The sequence below is a fragment of the Vombatus ursinus genome, unplaced genomic scaffold (genome assembly GCF_900497805.2).
Source record: "Vombatus ursinus unplaced genomic scaffold, bare-nosed wombat genome assembly UNPS02001287.1, whole genome shotgun sequence".
NCBI classification, from domain to species: Eukaryota; Metazoa; Chordata; class Mammalia; order Diprotodontia; family Vombatidae; genus Vombatus; species Vombatus ursinus.
The window spans coordinates 18,073,316-18,090,769 of NW_020941065.1; the positions used below are offsets into that span (position 1 = coordinate 18,073,316).

General features: G+C 41.7%; 1 protein-coding gene across 5 annotated transcripts in view; it reads left to right on the plus strand.

Annotated features, from left to right (window-relative positions):
• MTMR3 (myotubularin related protein 3) overlaps positions 1 to 17,454 on the plus strand; it is a 193,485-nt gene that overhangs the window by 130,724 nt on the left and 45,307 nt on the right. For all 5 annotated transcript variants that reach the window (XR_003569189.1, XM_027863537.1, XM_027863545.1 and 2 more), the window contains exons 4-6: positions 1,434 to 1,523; positions 2,946 to 3,062; positions 14,624 to 14,706. Coding sequence is in view for 4 of the 5 variants with exons in the window: in XM_027863537.1 (XP_027719338.1) it covers positions 1,434 to 1,523; positions 2,946 to 3,062; positions 14,624 to 14,706 (290 nt within the window). In the remaining variant the exon portion in view is untranslated. The remainder of the gene's footprint in view (positions 1 to 1,433; positions 1,524 to 2,945; positions 3,063 to 14,623; positions 14,707 to 17,454) is intronic.

The following is a 17,454-nucleotide window of genomic DNA, read 5'->3' on the forward strand; positions in this document are numbered from 1 at the left end:
GACTCTCCCACAGAGAGCAGAGGAAAGGCACAGAGTGGGTGGGAGCAGGCTGCACCTTAGAACTAGGTATTGTCTCCAAGAAGGAACAGGAGTCAAAGACATCTGTCATCAGGAAAATGCAGGCTAGGAAGAGAAGATTGGGGAGTCATGTGGTGAGGCCAGAGGTCGCCATTGGTACTTCATGAAGTCAGTTGAAACCTGAAGGCTTTGAGGTGTGCTGTTTTTAGGAGAGGACGTGGCCAAGATTCCACCAAACGGATGAGTCCAAAGTTCATGTGAGTCCATTGGCAGCTTACAGGGGATTCGGGTCACAGTACACACCTGTGAGATAACTGGTGCACGTGTGATCCTCACTTTTCAGATGGGGAAACTGAGGCTCAGGGAAGGGAAGGGACTGTAGCTATATTTGTACAAAGAATCAGAGTTGTGACTTGAGTTCCAGTCTTATGATGCCAGATGCACTGCTCTTTCTGCTTTCTCTCCATCTGAAGCTCACTGGCTCTTCTTTTCCCTTCTCTGGTCAACAATGGGAGAAATCAGTGAGACTGGATATACAGGAATGCAGGTGGTCTCAGCTCTGGTTTCTTGGCGGGGGCGGTGTGGAGGGACGGGGAGGAAAGAAAATGTATGATTTGGTGGTTTGCATTTCTAGGTTTGGGGTCCTCCAAACCATTTATATTAGATTGATTGCAGCCCTAGTAGATATTCACCAGATCAGTTCATATCCTAATTCGACATTAACATAAATGTCACATAGGCTTTAATTTATATTTGGGATCTGATTATAGTGGTGAATTACATAATTGGAATTTTATGGTCAAAGTTGGTGTTAGGTTTAATCTTCAAAACTATATGTGACTGTCTATTTTGTTTGGTTAAAAACCTTTCTCTGAGGAGATTTACTTAACTGCCGAAACATAATGTAACTTAAATGTTTAACAGTACCTTGACAGTTGTATTTCTTGTGTTTGTGTGACTTTGTCTGGCTTTTGAAAATTACTTTTTAAGCAGCTGGTATCTTGATTTCTGGATTAGTTTTCTAATAAACTATATGTCTCCCAGATAAGCCCTTCTGCCCAGAATGATGACCTAAAGTGAAAGATGCCTCCTTTATACAAATGAAAATAAATTATTTATTTCCCCAAGAGTCTATACCAGCAACTTCATTAAAATGTGGTTTGGTTGAACCATCCTTAATGTCCTCTTTTTGGCTCTACATTTGGTGTCGAAGCACTTGCTTGTCTCTGATGGGACCCCGGTGGATTGGGACACTTTTAGGAGGTCTCTTAACTCAGATGGTCTGCAGTGCCCAGTGATCTTTTCAAGGGTCCCTGGAATCTCTTTATGGTTGTCCATTAGTCATTGTCGAACAAACCCTGTTACGGGTGAATAAGAGCAGCGTCAACATTATTCAGAAATTTGGGGTTTTCCAGGATGAAGAGACACAGCACAGCCTTGAATGCATCCAGGCCAATCAAATCTTTCCCAGGAAGCAATTGATTCGAGAGGATGAGAATCTTCAGGTAATGACTAGGTCACTTTTGTCCTTTTTGACCAATCCGTAGTTGTGTGGTTGCTAACACGGTCGCCAAGCTTTTGGATGGGACTCCTTCATATCTACCTTCTCCATTCAACCCCAACTCCCCTAGTTCATGGCTCTGTGACCTCCTAATTAGCTCCCCTGCTTCTGTGGTCTCTCCCTTTCCGTTTTCCCATATGACATAATCCCAGCTCCAGTATGTTACTTGTCTACTCAGAAACCTTTCATTCCTTTCCATTGCCTGTCATGTGAAGTCCAAACTCTGGACTAGCAATCAGAACTTTCTATCATCTGGTCCCAGCCTACTTTCCAAGGCTTGTTTCCCATTGCTTCCCCATCACGTGTCCTACACTTAGCCAGAATGGACAGTTTCCATTGCCAGTTATGTTCTGTGCTTTTGGTCACAATGGCCTTCTTCCTTCAAACCCCTCCTCTCTCCTAAACCCCCTCTCCCCCATTCACTCTCCATGGAAGTTCTTCGTGGCCTCCTTCAGGTGCTCCCTTCTGCAGGAAACCTTCCCTGATCTCGTCCTCCTGGGAATCGCCACCGCCCTTAAGACTTCTCTTAAGACACGCACTTGTCTGATCTGTAATACCAGACTAGACGTTCCCTGAGGACAGCGGTTGTGTCTCATTCATCTCTGTGTCTCTTGTTGCACCTCCTCCATACGTACCCTGATGGCACTTGGTGAATGTTTATTTCAAGGCAGGCCAGTGTTGTAGGAAGCATGCTGGGCCTCAGTTCAGTCAAGGCTTTGGCATCTACTCGCTGTGTGACCATTAACCTCTGAGTTTTAGTGCATATTAATTAGCTCGTCTATTAAAAGGGGGGAATCGTACTTAGACCACTTACCTCTGAGGGCGCTCGTGCAGAGAGCACTTTCAAGAACTTCCAGGGTTATGGTGATGGCTCTGCCATCCTTCTCCTTGAGGTATTGCTCTCTCTGTTTTTTTCTAAAGCTTCTAAGGCTTAGTAGCATTTCCCCTGTGTGAGTGACATGGTAACATCCCAAGAACTGAAGAGTGCAGTGAGAGGGACCTACGTATAACAGCTCTCTCTGTTTTTCATCCCATCAAAGAATTTCAGAATTTGAAGGGATCTCAGAGGTCCTGTAGCTCAAGTGATTTGCTTCATTTAAGAGAGATGGGGTCTTACCCAGCTTCTGCAGACTTGTAATCAACCATGTGCAGGGTCATAATATTTGAACCTACATGTCAGAGCATTCGTTGTGGAAAAGTTTCGACTTCAACTTTAAACATAAAACCAATTAAATATACTTTACAACTATTACTGTTTGAATAAGTGCACTTTAATATAGCAAATGGGTTACACTATAGGGATCGGCTTTGAAGAACTTGTTTGGCTGCTTCTGAACTTTGAAAGATTTCTTCTTCCATTTTGAAGGTTCCTTTCCTGGAACTTCACGGTGAGAGCACAGAGTTCGTGGGCCGGGCCGAGGAGGCCGTCATTGCACTGTCTAATTACAGGCTGCACATCAAGTTCACGGAGTCGCTTGTTAACGTAAGTAATCGAACTGTGCTGACGACAGGGAACAATAATGGAGGGGAAATTTCAGTAATAATCTTGAACAGGGAAAGAAGCTGACGGACGGGGTAGCTTAGGTGGTGCAGTAAGTAGAGTACTGGCCCTGGAGTCCGGACGTCCTGAGGTCAAATCCAGTCTCAAACCAGACACTTGACACTTACTAGCTGTGTGACCATGGGCAAGTCACTTAACCCCAATTGCCTTGCCAAAGGAGGAAAAAAAAAAGAAGCTGATGGACAAAAGTGCCCTCTGATTTTGATGGGGACGCATTCAGAGCATTCTAAAACAGCGCTTCCTTTGAGCAGATTAGAGTATCCAGGTGAACAGTGACCAACAGAAAAGCTGGATGTGGTGAGCCCAGGAAGGGTCAGCTACTGGGGCAAGCGTTTGCTGAGCCGCTTTGTCAGTGTGGCATCGGACTGAGAGACAGACTTTGCCCCTGGAAGGAAGATGTGCCCAGGAGGTATCCTTGGGGAGAGAGGTTAATGCTTCTTTGTTTTCTCCTGAAAGGAATCTGAATCTTCAGAGGCATGTGCTTTCTCTGGGTTTGTGAAGGTGCATTGAGGGAGCTAGTTGGTCCTGAGCATCACTGTCATCGCAGCAGAGGGCTCTGTTGTGGTGCCGTTGATGGCGCTGTACTTAGGGTCTTCCAGCAAGTGAATCTGAATAGGCTATTGGTCATCCGAGTTTAGAGTGAGAGAAGATCTAGCATCATAGCATTTTAGAACTGGAATGAACCTTAGCAGCAGTGGAACGTAGTCATCAGAGTATGAGACCTGGAATTAGGAAGACCAGGGTTCAAATCTTACCTCAAACGCTTCTTAGCTGTATGACCCTGACCAACTCACTTCATCTGTCTAAGACTCAGTTTCCTCATCTGTAAACTGAGAAACTTGGGAACAGTGACCTAAGCTCCCATCAGACTTTAAGCCTATGCTATCATGATTCTTCTGACAGAATATCAGAACTAGACATGCCGTTAGAGCTGGGAGAGACCTTGGAGTTCATTTATGATTTTAGTGTCCCCATATCAGAGTATAGTAAGGTAAATGATTTTGGTGCTGCCTTCCGTCATGTTGGTCTGTAGTTACAGTTCTTTGCTATGTATTCCTGAAGTATTCATAATTATATAATTCTGTGGTGGTCTCTTTTTTTTTTCTTTTGTACAATGTGGTAAATATAGCTTGGTGTTATGTAAACATTTATCTCTTACATTCCAATTCATTTAATCTAAAAATCAAGAAATGTCACACCACAGGGATATACTTTCAGTTGCAGAATATGAGAAATATGTGTTTGTCCCTCACACGTTATATCATTTTGAAACACCTTTGGCCATAGCGATAATTGCAGCTTCCTCAGAGCCGCCGTCTTGTAAATTCATTTTAGTGTACGGGGCCGGGATGTGATCACACCATTCATTATGCTCAGTATGCCAGCACAGCTGCCATGTTTGTATTTGAGCTGTCAGCTAAAACTCCAGAGCAGGTTTCTCAAGGAAAGAGGCTGGCTGTGCTGCTGGACAGTGACTTTGTGAGACCAGCTAGAGGTTCAGAGCTTGAATTTGGCTCCAAAGAAAACCCCTACTGAATTCCCAGATACTGAATTATCTTTGCAGTGTCAAGTAGAAAATGATAGAACAATTAATTTAATTTTGTGCTTTTCTTCTTGCTAATGGGCTGGAACTAATTTGGAATCATAAATAAGCTTTATATGGAGGGAGATGGTAGAGATTTTCAATACCCTGCTTCTTCCTTGGAACAGGGGGCTGTCCTCAGAGATCCAACCCCTCCCCCCCAGACAAAACAAAACAAAAATAGCACTTTAATTGTTTCTACTCTCTTGGAATGTTTTTTAGATGTAGTCAAGATCAAAGAAGTGTGTAGTGTCCCTAATGGTATCACATCTTCATTTCTAAACTGTGCATATACCGTTGAGTCTGATTCTGCCTCTGTCTGCCCATATCCCTATAAAGTCCTTGGGATAGTCACACAACAGGAATTAGGACACAGGCTCTGGCAGCCTGGACTGGTACTGAAGGCCCTCTGTTCTTTACCCCAGGATAGCCGATCATTCAAAGAGATGCACGCATTTCTGGTCTTTTTCAATAAATGTTCTAGATTTTGCTTCAGTGAAATGAAAAGCCCAAGATAGTGGCTTTGGACAGAAAAATGATTGATACCTGTAACTCCTCCTTAATGACTTCATGAATGTTAGACATTTCAAATTAAGATTGATTTAACTTGATACCTGCAAATAAAGGAATGTTTAGACCTTTATCCATTGTGCTCAGTGTTGTGCAGATGACAGGCCTTCTGGAAAGGAGCATGTACTCCGTACAAGGACCCACAAGCACATTTTAATTAGGCCTAGGAGATGGGTCTTTGCCTAAAACTGAGAAGATCAAGGTTCCCTCTTTTAAAAGCCATCCTTGTAGCTAACTGGGGAAAGAAAGGCAAATAATACCTCAAAGCCCAAGTTATTTGGTTGTCAATTTCATGGGCTGCCTTTGAATTTTCATCATTTTTTAGTATCTTTATATCAGTAAAGTTGTTTTGAAAATGACTTAGCAAGAGGTCTCGGGTAGCTTTTAGTACCTTCTAAACATTGTGTGTTCTCTTTTAATCTCACAGTACATTAAGTGAGACATATTGGCAGGAGCTGGGTACCATAAACGACATACAGCCAATGAAACATGCAGATTCACTCAACATCAAATTCTTGCACAGAGGAAAAGGGCCATATACCATAGAATTAAAGTTGGTAGTAACTAAGGGGAAAGACAGCCTGCATTTCCCCAACTCTGTGATTCTATATTTCTTATCTAGGAGATCTCTGCTTAAGTAATGTATATAAGTTTTAATGTGGAGTTCCATGCAAAATTCAGACTTTTTATTCATGTCGTTTTGTCTCTTCCTTATAATTTGGTAGACTGCCTCTCAGTCTCCTTCTTGGGAAATCCCAGTAAGTGGCATGATCAGCTGGGATGTTGTCACACCTGTGCTTGTAGCAAACTTATTTTGAGTGTTCAGGAGGCTTCCCATAATGGTTTAGCAGGCACTTGATTCGATGGAGGAGTCCCAGACCATTGTAATAGGAATGTTGTGTTTGAATGAATGATAAAACAAAAGACTCGGTGGGCCGTAAAGGGGATGCAGTCATGCCCAGCCAGAAGGGGTAGACTGGCTGCTGTCCACGAGTTCTTTTCCAGATTCAGCATTGGCTTTTGAAATCACATCACAGTGGCAGTTTCAGGGCCAAGCTTGCAAGGTAGGCAGTTCTGCACAGGGCAGATTGCCAGAGGCAGCTAGGAGGGAGCTCTGTTGCCCTCATGTTTTCCAATTGTGGGTAGCCTTATAATGGAGGAACCTGGCCATTTATGAAAGGTAATGGCAACAGAACAAAATATTGGAGGCAGGGTGGAGAGTGGGGGGTAGGGAATGAGAAAGAGCCAAGGACGAAAGAGCAGATTGGGAGACTGAGGACCTTAGTGTGAAGTGCAGCTCTGTTGTAGGTGTGACCCTGAGCAAATACTTTGCCTCTCTCCACCTAATTTTGCTCAACTATAAACTGACAGGACTGGACCAGATGATCCCTAGGCCCCTTCCAAGTCCAAATCCAGTGATCCTGGAGCTTTCACCCTTAGCCCTTACAAATGGGGGATCAGGGGCTAATCTTGCAGGCCCTTAGTTTTCTCTTCTTCAAGTCACCAAGCATTTATTAAGTGCCTGCTGTGTACAAAGTACAGTACTGGGGAAACAAAGACAGAATATTTCAATCCCAGCCCTTCTGGAGCTTGTACGTTTTCCAAATGGGCACGGTAATTAATCCCTATCCTGTCAACTCACTGGTTGTGAAGAAAAAGTAATATGCTTTCTAAATGTGAGCTGTCGTACTTTATTGTTACAAAATGCTTTTACATTTTTTTCTTTTTTCATTAAATATTTCATTAGAATTTAATATTGAACATTAAACATAGGCAACTAGACCTGGCTCAGTAACTATTTCCATTTAAATTAATACCACGATAACTTTTCAGCCATTCAGGCATTGCATTAGGATTTTCTAATCTATTAATTTTCTTTTAAAAAAATGTTTTCTCTCCTCTTCCCTTGCCCCACCCCCACTGGAAAAACAAACAAACAAGAGAAACTCTTTACAACATGCCTGCATAGTCCAACAAATCAAATTCCTGCTTTGGCTACTTCCAAAAATGCTTGTCTTATTCCAGAGCTTAAGTCCATCATCTCTGGCACGAGGTGGGTGGCGTGCTCCGTCCTCTGGATTCAGGTAATGCTGTACTATCATCTCCATAAATGTGGAAAAGGATGTTCAGAAAGGGAAGCAATTTCAATTCATCACACATTTATTCAGTATCTATTATGTGCAAGGAGCTGGCCATAGAAAGACAAAAATAAAAAGCAGTTTCTGCCCTCAGGGAGCTTACCATTCTGCTGGAGGGATAACAGCAGGTAAGTAAACACATGCTCATTTTGTGAAGTAGGGCTTCCCTCAGGAGATGGCCCAGGTCAGGACTCAAACCTAGCTCCTCTGGCTCCAGGAATGCTAGTGTTCTCTTCTATTCTCCTATCAGTAATGTCCCATGCAGCCGTTTTCCCACTGACGGGGCTTCCAAGCCTATTTTGGAATGCGGGGCTTTGAGTGTCAAAGGAAAAGAACAAAGGTGACTTTGCTGAGCATGTAGGAAATTGGGGATGGGGTTAGATGTGTGTAACAGAGGAAGATCGTAGAGTCATATTGTCACAGATTTGAAGCTAGAACCTTGGTGCCCTGCCTGCCCAAGGTCACACAGCAAGTCAGCTTTGGACCCTCCACTCCCAGGGCCTTAGAGACGGTGTAACCCAGCCTAGGACCGTGCCTTGTCCTAGGTTCCCAGGCCTTCAGACTCCCAGGGCAGGATCTCTTGGTCCATAACTAGAAAGTAAAGGTGTGTGTGGCCAGGGCTGTTCCCGAGTGGCAAGAGTACAAGTCATAACCGGACTCCCACCAGTTTTAAAAAGGGCTTTTGTTTCCCTTCGTATATACATTTTTCCTCTTGTCTAACTAGTTATAGTTATTTTTAAAAGCAAGGATATTTGAGAAATTAAATTCAGTAGAAGCATGGTCATTTGAACTTCTCTGTGCAGTGTGACAGCAAGATGCATTGCATGTCTCCTCGAACAAAATTGGCGTTGCTTTTCTGTTGCTGTGTCTTGATTGTTGCTCTGGCCAGCTGTAGAGCTGCCTGTGGGAGAGTAGACTAGCAGCTGTGTGTGTGTGTTTGTGTGTGTGTGTGTGTGTGGTCCAGTGAATTGAGCTGGAAGGGGCCAGAGAAGGCAGGTGGAACAATGGCTGGGAGGCTGGTCCTAGCTCTGCCCCTAGTACAGCCAGCCAGACTGGGCAGATCACTTCTGTCTTCTGTAAGATGAAAGAGTTGGAACAGATAACTTTTAAAGTGCCTTCTAACTCTTTTAAGATTTTATGATTTTCTTTTTTACCTTAACCCTTTGAAACTAATACCTACTTTTTAATTATGTTGCTTTACAGTTTATAAAAGACTCCCATTAGGGAGTTAGGGTCTCATTTGACCTTCAGAGAAGCCCTATAAGCTAAACAGGGAAGCTGTTCTCATTTGATAAAGGGACTGAATCTCCTAAAGGTTCTGCCTTGTCCAGAGTCAAAGGACCCAGGTTACTTCAATCCTACCTCACGTGTGCTTTTTCTCCCACCCCCTAGAACCTCGCCTCCTCCTCTCTTCTCAGAGTTTCTTCCCTGTCAGCCATCTTGCAGCAGCAGCAGCTTCAGTTTTTCTTAGCATCGTGGGGTAAAGGACTAGGTAGACACGAGGCCCTACAGGCATACAGTGTCTCCTGGCAACGTCTTCTCTGTCTCTCCAGTACTGGCCATATGAAAACCAGAGTGAAGATCCACGGGTTATATTCTTGGTAGTTTCTCGATGAAGGTTTTAGTCTCAGATGGAAACCCCTAGCCCTACGTAGACTCCCATATTCTGTCTTTCAGCCTCTGCCCCCAATCTTGGTTGGCTTTCCTCCACTCCCTGTATTAGCCAGGCTTCTTCCTGGTCATGTCCCTTCTCCTTCCCTGGAGGTGCTTAGACCTGGAACATTTGGCTCTAGGCCATGTTTAGCAGAGGGAAGGCGAGAATCACGGGAGAACTTCTCCCTTCTCCCTTTAAATGCAGACACTTGTCACTGTGTGCAGAGCCTCATTTGGGCTGGCATAAGAAGCCAACATTCCATCTTCTTTCCATGGAATGGGAGTGACCTTGAGGACTCACTTATGTGGTGAGCAAGCACTCAGTCAATAGTCAATAACCATTTATTAAACAATGGCTCTGTACCAGGCACTGTGTTAAGTGCTGGGGTTACAGATATAAAAAAGGAAGATTGTCCCTGCCTTCAAGGAGCTTACAATCTAATAGAAGAAGACAGCCCACCAAAGGAAGTTGAAAAGCTTGGGGGGTAGGAAAGGGGGCACCCCTACGCCAGGTCATGAGTGAAGAGGCAGAGCCGTCCCCAAGTAGTTCAGCCAGGTGAGAAATAAAGAGATCCCTGAGCTGAGCACCCCCCTTAACTGGAGGCTTGGCCTCACCCTCCAATCCAAGGGACAGAGGGTACTGATGAGGTGGGATACCAAGGCTAATGGTGAGATTTCTCAAGAGTGTCCTGGGACATGGGGGAGAAATCCCAGAGGACAGCAGCCGGGTAGAGACGAGAACTTGGAATGAGGCAAAGTGAGGTGAAGAGCGTCCCAGTTCTCTCTAGGAGGGTTTCATTTGAGTCCTCTCCTGAGCTGGCAAAAACCCCTTTGGAGTGGCCCTCCTCCCCCTCTGCTCTACTCTGCATTCTGACATGATCCTTAAAGGAGTGGGAAGGATGGCGTGGCTGTTGGGGAAAAGGGACCTAGTTTCCTTCTCTTTCATCTCCCTCAAGCCTAGCCTGGACCATCTTGAATCATGACCTGGGGTGTGTAGAGTCAGAAGCCATCTCCACAGCCTCTTTCCCTAATGCTTCTTCACGGTCATTACTGTGGAGGGGTTGGGAGCAGATGGGCATTACCAGAAACTGTCAGGTAAGTACATTAGCAAAGAGGTGGGGACTCTGCTGGCTGTGGGCACTCTCAGTAGAGCAGAGTCCCTGGTTTTGGTTCCAGTGCAGAAAGGACATTTGAAGTTTGCCCCCAGCAGAGGGGCCACAGAGAGCAAGAGCTTTTGTGGGGCAGTGTGACTGGAGGCCTGAGCTGTTGCTTATGGGTGGAGAAGAGTGCCCAAGGTTGGACCCTGGGACAGAGCTCAAAAAATAACAGGAAGAAGGACCTGAGACTTGGGGCATCACTCCTCACACCTCAGGACTAGAACTGGATTATAATAATATGCTGCTGAAGACAAATTAAAAATAAAAATAAAAATCAGTAAGGAAAAAGAACCCAACCGTAGATAGCTGCTATGGGGATAGAGAAGATCTGGGTTCATGTTCAGAGAAAGGCAGCAGAGTGAAAAAAGCCACTCCTTTTTCAATGAGAAATGTCAAATGGTCCTAAGCACAAAAAGTGTTCTTGGACGAAGTTAAAAAGGACTTTAGAAATCAAATAAGAGGCCTAGGAAAAATTAGAAAAAAAAAATATAAGAGCAATCTAAGAAAATTATGGGAAAAAAAGTCAACCAACTGGAAATAGAGAATCAGAAGCTTAAAGAAGAAAATAATTCCTTGAAAACTAGAATTGGGTAAGGAGAAGCTAATGATGCTATAAAAGATACCAAGAGGTAATAAAACAAAATCAAAAGAATAAAAAAAAGAAGAGAATTTGAAATATCTCATCAGAAAAACAACTGATCTAGAGAACAGATTGAGGAGAGACAATATAAGAATAGTCTAGACTACCTGAAAGTTATAATTAAAAAAAAAATCTTGATACAATATTACAAGAAATTATTAAGGAACGTTTCCCCAAAGTTCTAGAACAAGAAGGTGAAACAGAAATAAAAAAACAAAACCAAAACCAAAAACAAAACAAACAAACAAAAAAAGCACTGATCACCACCTGAAAGAGATCCCAAGAGAAAAACTTACAGGAATATCATAGCCAAGTTTCAAAGCTCCCGGGTTAAGGAGAAAATATTGCAAGCAACAAGAAAAACACAATTTAAATATTGTGGAGTTGCTGTCAGGGCTTATAAGTCCTCCTAACAGCTGCTACATTGAAGAACTGTAGGTCTTGGAACAGTATATTTTGTAGAGCAAAAGAGCTAGGGTTACAACCAAGATTAACTTACCCAGCAAAGTTAAGTGTGCTCCTGAATGGGGGGAAAATATGGACATTTAATGAATTAAAAACCTTTCAGGTATTTGTGACAAAAGGAGCAGAACTTAATGGAAAATTCAACATATAGGATCCAGGAGAAATATAAAGTAAACATTAAAAACCAATTATGAGGGACTCAATAAGGTCAAACTGTTTACTTTTTATATGTGAAAATGTTATCAGTACTCTTATGACTGTTATCATTATTCGAGTAATTTGAAACAAAGGCTTGGGGCTGAGCTGTGTATGATGGGGGTGATTCTAAAAAAATAAAACTGTGTAGTGAGAGATAAAAAGGAGTAATTAGCTCATGCAAATGAGGTGTGAAAGGAAGAAGTGATATAGAAAAAGCAAGTGAGGGGAGGGCTGATAGTGCTGGAACTTTACCCTCATTGGTAATGAGTTAGAGAGGAACAACATATATATATATAAAGGCATATAAAAGTCTTCTAAATTTAGAAAGACATAAGAAGATGAGGGGATAGGGAGGGACTTTTAGAAGGGTGTATCGATTAAGAATTAGGACCTATCAGATTGGCCAACATAGCAAGACAGGAAAATGATAAATGTTGGAGAAGACGTGGGAAAATTGGAACACTAATGCATTGTTGGTGGAGTTGTGAAATGATCCAACCATTTTGGAGAGCAATTTGGAACTATGCCAAAAGAGCTATAAAAATGTGCATACCCTTTGACCCAGCAATAACACTTCTAGGGTTATATCCCAGAGAAATCATACAAATGGTAAAAGGACCCACATGTACAAAAATATTTATAGCAGCTCTTTTTGTGGTGGCAAAGAATTGGAAATTGAGGGGATGCCCATCCATTGCGGAATGGCTGAACAAGTTGTGGTATATGAATGTAATGGAATACTATTGTGTTATAAGAAATGATGAACAGGCTGACTTCAGAAAAACCTGGAAAGACCTGTGTGATCTGATGCTGAGTGAAGTGAGCAGAACCAGGAGAATGTTGTATACAGTAACAGCCACCTTGTGCAATAGCTGACTTTGATAAACTCAGCCCTTCTCAGCAATACAAGGATCTAAGACATCTCCAAAGGCCTTGTGATGGAAAATGCTATCCACAAAGAAGAAAGAACTGTGGAGTTTGAATGCAGATTGAAGCATACTATTTGCTTTTTTTTTCCTTCTGTTTTGTTTTGTTTCCTCTTTCTGGTGGTTCCTCCTTTTGGTTCTGATTCTTACTTACAACATCACTAATGTGAAAATATGTTTAATAGGAATGTATATGTATAGCCTATATCAGATTGTGTACTGTCTTGGGGAGGGAGGGGGAGAAAAATTTAAAACCCAAAAGCTTATGGAAGTGATTGTTGATAATTCAAAATAAATTAATAAAAAAAATTTTAAAAAACGAGTTAAGAGAGGAGAGAGGATAAGGGAGAAGCTCTTAGAAAGATAGGTAGTTTAAAGTAGAGAGTAAGGGAGAGACTCTGGGAAGGGTGGGTAGATGAAGGAATAGGAGGGCAGGGTGGAAGGTAGAAGTAAATTAGACTGGGTGAAGAGGGATAGGGTAAATAGGGCAAGAACGATAGTGAGGAAAAATAGGATGGAGGGAAATGTACAGCAAATAATTGTAACTTAGAATGTGAATGTGATGAATTTACCCATAAAAAGAAAACATAGCAAAATGGATTAAAAATCTGGATTCAACAATATGTTGCTTTCTGGAAACACAATAAAAAGGAGAGATACACACAGAAACAAAATGAAGATCTGGAATAGAATTTATTATGTAAAAGAAGCAGGGGTAGTAATCATGATCTCAGACAAAGTTAAAGCTAAAATAGATTTAATTATAAGGGAAAATAGGGAAAACTACACTGTGTGTCACCAATATTATTCAATATTGTTTTAGATCATTTAAAGTGAATAGATAGTATAAAATACCTGAGAGTATACCTGCCAAAGCAGACACAGAAACTACATGAACATAAATAGAAAACATTATATAGATATAGATATATAAAGTCAGATTTAAATAATTGGAGAAATATTCATTGTTCATGGGTAGGTAAAGCTAGTATGAATTAAAAACGGCAGTTTTATCTAACTAATCTATTTATTCAATGCCATCTCAATTAAATTACTAAAAAATTATTTTGCTAAATTAGGAAAAAATAATAACAATTCATTTGGAAAAACAGAAGGTCAAGAATTTCAGAGAAACTGGTGGGGGGAGGGGAATGTAAAGGAAGAGGATTCAGCAGTACCAGGCCTTAAACTATAAGGCAAGAGCATTGTTGAAGTGTAAAATGGATAATTTCAATTATTTTAAATTAAAAATTTCTTGTGTAATTAAAACCAGTGTAGTGAAGATTAGAAAGAAAGCAGATAATTGGTGGAAAACTTTCATAGACAGTTTGTCAGATAGTATATAATTGTGATGTAATAGTGCTGTGAGATAAGAAAAGATGAGCTTGTTGATTTAGAAAAATATGGAATGACTTGGACCTATGAAGGAAGATGGTGTGCACCCCCAGAGAAAGAACTGGCAAATAGAAACACGCATAGTAAGAATTTATATATATGATGTATATGTGTGTGTTTATAGATATTTATGTGTATATATGTATATATTCACTTTTACTTGGAGCCTTCTCTAGGATGGGAGAAGGGAGAGAGGGAGGGGAAAAAAGTGCACTGCAGAGAAGAAAACTTAGAAGGAAGCACAGAATAGCTGGGTAGCTTTGGAAAAAAAGAACCATGTAGAATTTATTGCATAGTTTTTTGTGATGTGGAAATTCATTGTTTTATATTGAATCTTCTCTTATGTTCTGCTATATATATATGGAAATGTCCTTTTTTTCTTTTTTTTGTTTTGTATCTAAGTTTAAAATTAATTTTAAAATTTTTTAAAAAAAGGAATGAAAAAAATTGCAAACATTTATTAAGCACCTGCTATGTATGAGGCACCGTCCATGCCTTTTAAAGACACACTGAGCAATTATTTCCAACTGGGGTACCGCGGGGGACACGCTGGTGATTGTGTTGCTGTTGTTGGCCCTTTGTGTTGCGACATATTTGTGGCCTTGACTTTAGGGACCTAATTCACTGAATGGGCAAATCACTGGAAACACTGTGGGTCCAGACATGTTTGTAGTCCTGCTTGTCTACCCCTCAGAGCCTGCTCATCAGCCCAGTGCCAGCACCTTCTGGAATAAAAGGATTTCATCTTTTTAATTGCAGGTTCCGTTACAGCTCATAGAGAGTGTTGAATGCCGAGATATATTTCAACTTCATTTGACTTGCAAAGACTGCAAAGTTATCAGGTACGTGCACACGTGCTGCCTTTTAGTGTGGAAAAATGCTGAGAGCAGGCGGGTGTGGGTGCAGAGTTCCCTAAATAGTGATTTCTTGTCACCCTCTGAAGGGAATATGCCTCTTCGGTTTGGGTGGCCTTGCAGTACCTTGCACCTAGGACACACTTAAATGCTTGTCCAGTTGAATGCAAGCTCCTTCTAGCTTTGGGGCAGCTTCTTTTCAGGCATCAGGAATAGCCGCATGATCCACAGTGCCTAGCGCAGCAGCAGATGCATTGGTTTGGGAGTGGGGAGAAAATGAAGTTCTCCCTTGGGCTTGAGCTAAATAATTTAACTTCCCGTAGGATCTGACTGTGTTTTTTAGGTTCCCTTTGTCTAGCTTCTTATGAACAGTCTCTAGCTCGTTTGGTGGTGTAGTCCTGCAGTTAGGCAGCAGAGTGGCTGCTGGGTCCACTGGATGGTGGTCCATTAAATTGTCCCGATTTTTGACTCTCCTTGGTTCTGTTAGAAAAACTAGCTTAAGGTTTGCAACATGTTCTCCTGAAAAAACGGTACGTGCCCATTTGTTCCTTTGTCACCTCATTCAGCCCAGGAAATTATGGATCTGCCCGTGACCACTGAGCGCCCTGATTTTGCTGTGCTAGGGAAATTCTCATTTCAGTTCCGATTCGGTTCAGCCAAGTATTGGTGCCTGCTACATGCAGGGTTCTATGGTAGGTGCTCCTGGTGGATTCTCAGATGAATAAAAAGCATTGTCACCCCTACCTGAGCTGACCATTTTATATATAGGAATGAATTTGGTGACATTGACCAAGAGTCCATGGCTGAGCTCAAGGCCTGCCTTCTCCACAAAGTCTCCTTCGTTGCCCATGGCTGAAAGCCTTTTCTTCGTTTGTCCTCATTACCTATTACTTGTATGTATCTATGTAGATATCTCAGATTGGGTTAGTAGATCATAAGCTCCCTGTGGGGAGGCACTGGGAGATTTTTCATCAGTGTGCCCACTGCACATAGAAGGAATTTGTAGAATGATAGGATTTACAGTTGAAATGACTTTAGAGATCATCTTATCAAAGACAGTTGTGTTAAATTGATATATTTTAAAGTTATCCTGAATATTTTAAATGTAATTGTTATTTAGTGCCTCCCAGAAAAAAATGTGAAAATCCCCGCCTATGCCCTAATTTCTGAAAGGAAAAATTCTAAAAATCTTTTTAAAATAAATTTATTATTATTCATCATTATAATAATAGCCCTCTCTGTGTGTGTATCTACACACACGTACATACACAGCTGGCATTTTACAGTTCACCAAAGACTTCCCTGTACTAATACTACCAGGCAGATAGTTCGAGTATCTCTCCACGTGAAGAGAAGTGACTCCAGTTCATATGAAGAGGTTATACAAAGAAGGTCATTTGGCCAGCCAGTTGGGAACAAAAGCTAGGATTTAGGGAATGGGGTCCTAATCCTGTGGTGTTTTTTTTTCCTTCACCTGCATTAAAGTTGCCTGTAACCCACAAGAGGAGAGTGAGGCCACATACTGTTTGAGAAAATACTACTGACATTTAATGAATGATTTAAATAAAAGATGGAGAGAGACTCACTGTTTGAAGCCTCTTCTAAAAATGATTTATGGAGTTTTTAAAGGATTGACGCTAGTACATTCTTGTCCATAGTGTATGAAGTGCCATCTGATGGTCCTTACTTTTGGTGAACTGAATGACAAATTTCATTGGCTTTTTAAAAAAAAAGTCAGACTTATTATAGATGTCTGCGTGCAGTGCCAGCCAAATCCGGCACCTCATTTGGCCCTCTCAAAACTGAGAGGAAGAGCGGTAGAGAGTGAATTTTTGATGGCTGATTTCTGTTTTTAGATTCAGAAAATGGAATGGTTTGAGGAAGATGTTTCTGAAGAACTTTCTACTTTTTACCTGAATGTAATTTAACAATAATAATAATGGAAGTAACTTCTAATCATGCCAGATTTTACAGTTATAAAGCACTTGTTATCCACGATGTCATTTGCTCCCACTCTCTGAGCTTATGATCATTCCCATTTGGCCAGTGCAGAGGCGCATCAAGGTGAAGTGGCTTGCCTAAGATTGTGGAGCTCATTAAGGAGAATCAGGACTTCTTATATCCCGCTTTCTTTGGCTTTGTCTAGATGGTCTTGAAGTGACTCATGTGCTTATTTGCTTTCTCTTCTTAGACATAATTGGGTACTGCAGAGGAAAGAGCACAAGGCCTAGAGTCAGGAAGACTTATTGGCTCTGTGACCCTGGGCAAGTCACTTAACCTTGTTGGCCTCAGTTTCCTCATCTGTAAAATGATTTGGAGAAGAAGGGGCAAACCACTCCAGTATCCTTGCCAAGAAAATCCCAAATGGGGTTGTGGAGAGTCAGACATAGCTGAATGACTCAGCAGTAACAATAAATGCTTGTCCCCTTCCCTTTTGAATAATTGGTATTTCAACAATTCATTTCAGCAAAATTATAATGAGCTGCTCTGTACCCAACACTGCTTGGGGCCAGGAAGATGCCAAATTTTGTTTCTCATCTTTGTCTCCCCTGGGCACTAATATAAAGTCTTGCCTATTTTTTTGTGTTCAAACCTGTGATTGCTTTGATGTAAGGCATTCCTCAGTTTTTGGACTTTCCCACTAATGTAGACCAGCATTTCATCTGTAATGTAGAGTCTGAGAGAGAGGCCAGAAGCTGGAGACAGGGAGGAAGAAAATAAATGAAACGACTTGCC